The sequence below is a fragment of the Fragaria vesca genome, linkage group LG2 (assembly GCF_000184155.1).
Source record: "Fragaria vesca subsp. vesca linkage group LG2, FraVesHawaii_1.0, whole genome shotgun sequence".
Taxonomy (NCBI): Eukaryota; Viridiplantae; Streptophyta; class Magnoliopsida; order Rosales; family Rosaceae; genus Fragaria; species Fragaria vesca.
The window spans coordinates 2,754,215-2,763,081 of NC_020492.1; the positions used below are offsets into that span (position 1 = coordinate 2,754,215).

At 39.7% G+C, this 8,867-nt stretch overlaps 1 protein-coding gene across 1 annotated transcript; it reads left to right on the plus strand.

Moving 5' to 3' along the window:
• The first annotated feature begins 5,487 nt into the window (after positions 1-5,487).
• Positions 5,488-8,473, plus strand: LOC101295575 (thioredoxin domain-containing protein 9 homolog). The gene is made up of 4 exons (XM_004289693.1): positions 5,488-5,639; positions 5,715-5,990; positions 7,742-7,900; positions 7,989-8,473. The coding sequence occupies exons 1-4, from the start codon at positions 5,616-5,618 to the stop codon at positions 8,157-8,159; spliced, it is 630 nt and encodes a 209-aa protein (XP_004289741.1). The 5' UTR covers positions 5,488-5,615; the 3' UTR covers positions 8,160-8,473.
• The last annotated feature ends 394 nt before the right edge of the window (positions 8,474-8,867 follow it).

The window sequence follows — 8,867 nt, forward strand, 5'->3', positions numbered from 1 at the left end:
TGCCAATCCTTTGATTAATTGAATTCCAGAGAATTCTCCAGATTTTTCGTCCCATCTTCCTTCTCCTCACCGGCAAAGCTACAAAAGATGCCTGGACCAAGATATGCCTAACCTTCCATCTCAATCAAAATCCTAAAAATTGTCTCACATTGCCACAAGAGGTATCACAATTGAAGATTCTCAAAATAGGAGAGGCGGATGTGGCAGAGGTAGAAGGAGCCGTGGATGCTCTCTAATCAGAACTTCCCAGAAAACCTCAGAGACTGATGGGAGGACTAGTGTTATTTGTAATACCCCGGAATTTTTAGATGCTAGTTTCTTTTATTTTTATTCGGTTGACTTTTTGACTGACTTTTAAGAGGCCAAAAGTTGACTTTATTTTCCGTAAGTTATCTTCGAAAACTTCCTTCATGAAAGTTGTAGAATTTATCGATACGAGTTCGTGGACATGCGGCACGCCTGAAACGGATGTCGTATAAAGAAGTTATGTTCAGAGGAAGTTTGTTTTCGGGTTTGAAAAGAGTATAAGTAGAAAAATGTGTGTGGGATGTTTTTGGGAACCCTAAAAATAAGTCAGCCTCTCTTTTTTCTATCTTCCCTCTCTTTTCTCTCTTCTCTCTCTTCTCCCCCTTCCTTTCCCGAGCTCTCCCGAGAGCATAACTTCCACCAGAGCTAGCTCCGCTGTCCGGCCACCAATCGGACCGCCGCCGGTCCCGTTCAACTCCCACATGTGCCCTCTTTAAGGCTGGGCAGCTGCTGCTCGGTGTGGGACGCTGGAAACAGCACTTTCGGCCAGAAAAGGGGGCTGCTGTGCAACCGGTCGGAACCGCCGTATACAGCGACGACGAGGGGCATCCTTAGGTGAGTCTTGATCCTCTCTTCCTCCTAGTAGTGTCTAGGCATAGATTGAAGCAAGTTTTTGAGGTTTTGAGGCCGGATTTGCAGGTTTTGTAGTTGAAATTTCTGGTCATGGTTCGGGGCAGTTTTCGGCCGGTTCCAGCCAAAATTGGTCGAAGTCTCAGGTATGAAAGTTGTTCCCCTTGCTTCAAGCTTCAACTTTGCTATTGAGAGTTTTCTCAAATTCAGAACTTTGTGGAGGCTCATGGGGCCCACTCGCCGCCACCTGTGGCGGAGTTTGGCAGCGCGTCCGGCAGGGGTTTTGGCTTAGGCTGCTATGTTTTAGCTAGCTCTTGTTGTGGTGAGCTTGTGGAGATGTAGAATTTCTAGGTTGTGAGAATTGTTTGTATGTTAGGACTTTAAGTTTGTTAGTAAACTTGGTGGAGGTTTGAGTTAGAATTTGAGGATTAGAGGCAGCCATTTTGGGTCTCTAAGTTCGACGACTTTGGAAAGTTGTCCTCCCTTGAACTAAGGGTTAGTTGAGGGTATTGTGAAAACCTATGGTATTTTAGTTACTAAGGTTTTTAATTGTGTGTTTTTAGGTGATTTGTGAAGTGGTGTTTTTGGCTTGCTCTTGTTGTTGTGGAAATTGCAGTGAGCTTATTAGGTGAGTAAAATCTCACCAAAGTCTACTTGTGACCTTTTTATTTTGGATGTTAGTTTTGATATTAATTATGATGGTGATTTTGAATGATGAGAATGATGATGGTGATAATTATTGTGTTGTTGATAATGATTATTATGATGTTGATAGTGATGATGATAAGGTTTTTGTTGATAAAATGATGATGATTATTGTTGATGATTTTAATTTAAAATATTTTATTTCTTTTGGTTGTTTTAAAATAAATGAGTTTGATCGTCAACGGCTCATAGGTAAGATAAAACAAATTTTCCAAGTATATGATTATTTTTAAGGTTCATAAAATTATAGTATTTTTGGTTGTTGATAAGTTATTCTTGTGGGAATAACCATGTCTTGTGCATATAAATATATCTATGTGAAAGGATATAATTTTTATGATGTGTTTTTTGTGTTGTTGATGATGTTGAATTAAAGAATATGCTATTGTTTGTTTTTAAAAATAAATGAGCTTAATCGCCAATGGCTCATAGGTGAGATAAAACAAGTAGATAGTTAAACTGGGTTCCAAGCCCTTAATCGGGTGATTGGTTGCGGTTATGATGATTCTACTCTTTTGAGAATTGTTGTGTAGATAGTCAAACTGGGTTCCAAGCCTTTAGTCGGGTGATTGGTTACGGTTATGACGCTATTATTATTTTGTGATGTGATATTGGACAGTCAAACCGGGTTCCAAGTCTTTGGCCGGGTGATTGGTTACGGTTAGGAATAGAGCTCTAGTCCGTCTGTCGGTGTAGGTCATGGGAGATACCTTATGGTATCTAGGACCCATGGGTGCACAAATTGTTGTTGTAGGTCATGAGAGGTATTTATTAATATCTAGGACTCATGGGTACATGTTATTTGTGAAAGTGTTGAAAATGTGGTTTTAACTTTGTTCTTAATTGTTGTCATTTAACTTGTTTTCAGTATCTCCTGAACTATGCTTAATGCAGGAGATTCTTCAACTCTTATTTGTGTGAATTTTGAGTGGATTTCCTGAACTATCATTATTTGCAGGATTCTCTTATGATTAATTGTTTTGTGAATTGTTATGTTTTCTTAATTACTTTCTTTGAATTTTTATTGTTGAGGAAATTCCTAAACTAAGTTTTAAACAGGAATTTTCGATTTTATTTTTGTGTGATGTTGGGTTGAGATATATTTTGAGAGTTACTCATACGGGCTTTTTAGCTTACCGGGTTTATTGTTTACAACCCGGTGCACCTATTTTTGGTGTAGGGGTTAGACCTGCAGGTGATAATCAGCAGGGTTGAAGCGGTGGCTTAGGAGCTGGGTTTTAGACAATGTGCTTTTTTTGTATATTTTGTTAATTTGTCTATAAGCTCATGTGAGCGACCTTATTATTACTAGACTTTTAAAGTTGATGTAATTAAGGAGATATATTGTTTAACTCAGTTGTTGAGTTTGTTGACATTTAGATTTCCAGTATTTGTTTTTAGATTGTTAGTTGTTGAGCAGGTTTTGGGATATTAAGATTTTAAGTTATATCATGCCTAAATTTTTGAAAATTTATCATTCGAAAATTGGGGTGTGACATGATTAGTGAGACACAAAATCTGCAGAGGCTCAGACATCACCTCTGCTAGAATTGTCAAGGTTTAGGACGAATCTTGACAATCAATGCTCTCCAAGAGCTAGTAAGGAAGAATCGTCTGTTGGAAACAAGAATGAATGAAGAGAAGTTAAGGAGGGTTAGTAGAGAAATTGATTACCTGAATTTCCAATTTATTTAGGCCTCTTTTGGCTAAATGATGTGAATGTTGATGTCATCTTTGAATCCCAAAACCTGTTGGATACTGTGGTGCAGGTGGTGGGCACCAATGCTCAACTAAGAATTAGCTGGTTGAATTGTCCATCAAGAGAGCAGATAAAGAGGAATTTTATAATAGCATCTCTGATTTGGGGTGTGATCTGTCAATCCCTTGGCTATGTGTAGGTGATCTGAACGAGATGCTTTGGCCTCATGAGAAGTTGGGGGTAATGCTTGGACGACAAAGCAAGGCCATTTTTTGTGCAACTTCATGAACTCATTAATCTTTCAGACTTAGGCTTGGGAATCAGGTGAATGCCACATTTATGAAAAATCAATTGGGCTTGGGCTGAACAGTCTTTATTTATCTAATCTTTATATTTTTCTAAGCTCATTCTTTTGGGCCTATTTTAGGGAAAATGTCCATTTAGTACTAATTTAAACCTCTCATTCCTCATTCCAATGATAATCTTTTTCATGAGCCTATTCCAATATAAAGTAACATTTTTTATGCCCAAATACACAAATCTTTACTAAAGTCTTAACAAACCATATTATTTTAAGACTATTTTATCATCACCCCTTAAACATACATAGAGAGAGAAAGTGGAAGAGAGAGAATACTTGGCCGGAACTTCACCGGACTTCGGTCACCGGCCGTCGGACTCTGATCACCGGCCGCGGGACTCCGGTCATCGGATTTTCTCTGGCCGTCATGGAATCTCGCCAAATTCTCTTCGCTCACCTGTCACTCCCTAGTAACTCGGCCGTTATACTACAGTCACCGGATTTTCTTCGATCACTGAGTTACTGACCCCTAGTAATCAATTACTGACCCCCAATAATCAATTATTGATCCCTAGTAATTAGTTATTGGCCTCCTAATTGATTACTGACCACCAGTAATCAATTACTGACCCTCACAAAAATACAAAAATACTGACCCCCAATAATTGATTACTGACCACCTAGTAATTAGTTAAAACACAAAAATACGAAGACAATAAAAGAAGAATAAGAAAGAGGTCCTCACCCTCACACCAACGAACAACAAAGGTCATCACCCTCACACCAACAAACAACTTCTAGAGCCACAAGAAATTTATTACCTCAATAATCAAAATTTTACCACCTAATAACCATTTTTTTCCAGCATTGCTTAAACTCTAACGTGGCTCCCCTCCCATATCTGACCAGACGATCTCCGACGAAGTCACCACCGGCGCATGACTCCCATTCTCCCCGCCAGTTGTGAGTAGCGGTGACAGAATTCCTTGACTCCTCCACGTCCTCCACCAACAGCCGATGGTACCAAAGGTTGTTGAACGACGAGGCGGCGAAGGAGATAGAGTCGAACTAGAGGACAAGGATCTTGAGGCGAAGATCGGCGAGCTCTGACGACGTCGATCACCTTCACCACCTCTTACTTCTCCTCGGCTCCCTTGTCCCCAAGCTTGCCGATTGGCAGAGATCAGTAGAGATCTCTAGATGCTTGACGCGGTCTTCGTCCTCCTCGTCGGTGGTCGTCGTCCTCCTCGTCGGCGGTCGTCGTCCTCCTCGTCGGCGGTCGTCGTCCTCCTCGTCGGCGGTCGTCGTCCTCCTCGTCGGCGGTCGTCGTCCTCCTCGTCGGCGGTCGTCGTCCCCCTCGTCAGCGGTCGTCGTCCCCCACGTCGCGTGTCTTAGATCCGGTGAGATGCGATATTGAGAGAGAGAGAGAGAGAGAGAGAGAGAGAGAAAGAGGTCAAATCGGTTACTGGATGAGAGGGAGAGATAGAGAGTGAGGTAATTTAGATTTAGGGGTGAAAATGTCTTTATATTAAAAATCATTGATATGGGCTATGTAAAACTTTTTTCATTGGTTTGGGCATTTATTTTGCTGTTTTTGTGCATTTGGGCATTTTTCCTTTTTTAAATTAGTTTTGCTAGTTTATTTTCAAATTTTTCTGTAAGGAGCCATAGGTATTTGGGTTTGCTATTTATAAAATTTCTTTATTTTTATAAGGAGGCATAGGTATTTAGCTTAGCTATTTACAAAATTTCATTGTTGTTGTAAGGAACTTTTCTGTCAAAAGTTAACTTATGCGTAATAGAACAGTGCTAGCATACCAACCCCTCTAACTTGAGTCAGAAGGCTGAAACTTTGATATTAACCCTTACAATTGGATTCGTTACAAAACGACGCCGTTTGTGAGGCTTTGTAGCATATAATGAGAGACCCGCGCCTCTTTCTTTTTCCCCCTCCCTCTCTCCTTCGCTCTCAAATCTCATTTCTTCAATTTTGAACCAAACCCTTGTTCTGCAAAAAGCACATCAAATCCAACAATGGCGAACCGAGCCGTCCAAGAGGTACACCCAGCCTTCTCTCTCATCCAATCCAACAAGGAATTGACCCAATTCTGACCATGATTCGTTTTTTTGTAGATAATCGAGCAGCAAGTGCTGACGGTGGCGAAGGCGGTGGAGGACAAGCTCGACGAGGAGATCGCAGCCCTAGATCGGGTGGACGACGACGATCTGGAGGTGCTCCGAGAGCGGAGGCTGCAGCAGATGAAGAAGATGGCGGAGAAGCGCAGCCGTTGGATCTCTCTTGGTCACGGCGAGTACACCGAGATCCCTTCTGAGAAGGACTTCTTCTCCGCCGTCAAGGCTAGTGACCGCGTCGTCTGCCATTTTTACCGCGAAAATTGGCCCTGCAAGGTTTGATTTTTGCTTCATTTTTACCCCAAATTCAATCTCAGTAATTAAAGATTTGATTTTTTTTTTTATTTGGTATAATTGGTTGAAATGTGACTCGTTATAGTGGAAATGTTAATATTAGGATATAGAGCATTGTGGGAATTTTGAATTTTGATTAGAGGAGTGAGGCCTAGTGATGTTTACAGTGGGAAGAATTGGGTAAAGATCCTGGGGGACTCATGCTTGCTAATGAGTATAGCTGTGAGGTGTTGGAGCAGGAATGTATTGGAGAATGGGGTCGGGAGCACGAGACTTTAGTGGAGAGGGGAATTGTTTGGATGCTTATTGCTGAATTGGAATTTCAGATGACTTCTTAGGAGACCCAGTTAGGATATCGATCAAAAAGACACATTGGTTATCCAAATTTTGATACTGAAATCGATCAATTTCATAGTACTCAGGCAAATTTTGGGTTTGATTTCATTGTTTCACAAATCGAGTACAGAAGAAGGTTAAAAGATGTCATAGATTGCACTTCCAAACTCCTAGTTGATAAAAGTTTTGTTCAAAGATTTGGTCTCTATGGAGTTGTAAAAATCTTGTTTGGAATATGAGATAGATATCGATTTTCAAACAAACAATATGGATGAAACCTTTGCAATGTTGAAGAATTGAATTATGATATGTGTCACTTAACACACTAGTAGAATTTCAAGACAACAATAGTCCTTAGAGAAATTGAATTAGAATGTATTATTCTATGAAGTCCAGAATTAGTTTTTGCAATCTATATATACATACATGCTTATAAATTTTTTAAAAAGGCCAAAGGAGATTCAGAGCTATCCTTCACTTGAAGGAGCACAAGAATACCTGTACATATAGAGCATTGATGCTGTTGTAGGGGAACAAAGCCACAGGTTGAGTTTGTGACAACTCGGGGATTAGCCTCTCCATGCACAGAAACTCCACAAAGTGTTCCATACTATGCCTCCCTTTGCTCACATTCGGTGTGCAAAGCAATCCAATCTCCATACTGCACCCATTCTCTTATCCACTACCTTCCTCATTTCACCAATTTCATGCATTCTCCTTGTGAAGTCCAGCATGTCCCTAATCTCCAATTCGTCCAACTCTGCCTCCAACTTCTTACACCAATACTAACCCTAATTGGTGATGATATCTGTATACTTCCTGAGACCTGTCCTAGCTCTTAGATGACAGAGGAATTTAATCTGCATAGCCTTCTTAGGGTGAAAGCTTTCTTGATTTTAGCTCATTAGTTTTATAAATTTGATTTGCTATTGTAGAGTGCCTAGAAGTAACTATGATCGATATAAATTTATTGGGATTCTCACTTTTTTAGAACCCTATCCTGTACACTATTGTGAAAAATGTTGAACTTGTATATAAGCTGACAGGAAACACTGAGATTTTAGGCTCATATTCTAGTCTGGTGATTGTGTCTCATTCTTTGATCTCAAACTGTTAAAGTATGTGAGAGGGTATTACTAATCTTCCAGCCTCATCCCACTCGTCATCTAAATAAGCCAATAGGGTATTATTACTACTAAGATGTTCCGGGGCGTTAGTCGTTACCTTGGGAATTTACCTGCTTATGGTTGCACTTATTCCCAATGCAGAATTCTGGATATTTAAACATCTGGTCCAGCTGTTAGAATGGATTTGTTCAGTAAATGATTTTGTGTCATACTTTTGAAATAAAACTCAAAAGTTAGGACAAATGATTCATGTTTACAGTTCATTTTCAGGTTGTGGACAAGCACTTGAGCATATTGGCAAAACAGCACATAGAGGCTCGTTTTATGAAGATCAACGCGGAGAAAAGTCCATTCTTAGCAGAGAAGCTCAAGATTGTTGTTCTTCCGACCCTTGCCCTTATTAAGAATGCAAAAGTGGATGATTATGTGGTAAGTTATAGGAAGGACTTGCGAAATACATACTGATTTGACTGTTTGCTATCCTAATTTAACACCACAATGTTTCATCATGCAATAGGTTGGATTTGATGAGCTGGGTGGGAAAGACGACTTCAGCACAGAAGAACTAGAGGAGAGGTTGGCTAGAGCTCAAGTCATATTCTTTGAAGGTGAATCATCTTTAAAGTCTGGTGCAAAAACCAGGAGTGTCCGGCAAAGCAGCAAGGCTGACTCATCAGATTCAGAGTAAAACATGCCACAGGTATCCAATTAATTTATTTTGGAAATTGGAGCAGTTATGCTTCATATAAATGATGTATTGATGCCTGTACTTTGTATGATATCTTGTGAGACTTGAGATCATCCTCGGATGGTATTACTGTAGTTTGTGTTCTTGTATTGAGAAAAGGTTTTGGGAGCTTCCTCGTTGGTTAGTGAAATTATGAAACCATATCATGATTTGCTTTAGCAAATTTGTGTTTGGTTTCTGCTTTCTGTTAGAATGTCCCAACAGTTGTTATGGGCATGGAGTCGACATGATTATCAAAATGAATACTTCAAGCCTTTGTGAAATTAACATCTGCAAAAATCTATACTTTTGCATACAAATGAAAGCAGCAGACCCATGTTTTATTAGTTTTTACTCATGGAAAAATTGAGAAATTATTTCATATCTTGACCATCAGTACAACTATCATTTTTTGAACCTCAGGTATACTGGATGTGGCTTTTTGAGGTTTTGAGTTTTATAATCAATACAAATTAAACCGTGAAAAGAGAAGTATAGAATCTTACTCGTTCTGAGGTCCCTTGAGCACTAAAGAGTTTTGAATTTGAAAACAGAAAACGATCCTTGGATTTTCATGCGCTTGTGTGATGCTCAATCATCATCTTTGAAAAAAAAACAACACACACACACACAGAATGAACTGCAGCTTTTCTTAAAATTTCATCGAGT

What these genes read in the sequence shown, in the direction of transcription:
- LOC101295575 (XM_004289693.1), top strand. Translation starts at nt 5,616, where the DNA reads ATGGCGAACCGAGCCGTCCAAGAG. An exon ending in GCGAAAATTGGCCCTGCAAG is followed by an intron (nt 5,991 to 7,741) that starts GTTTGATTTTTG and finishes GTTCATTTTCAG; the next exon opens with GTTGTGGACAAGCACTTGAG. An exon ending in CAAAAGTGGATGATTATGTG is followed by an intron (nt 7,901 to 7,988) that starts GTAAGTTATAGG and finishes ATCATGCAATAG; the next exon opens with GTTGGATTTGATGAGCTGGG.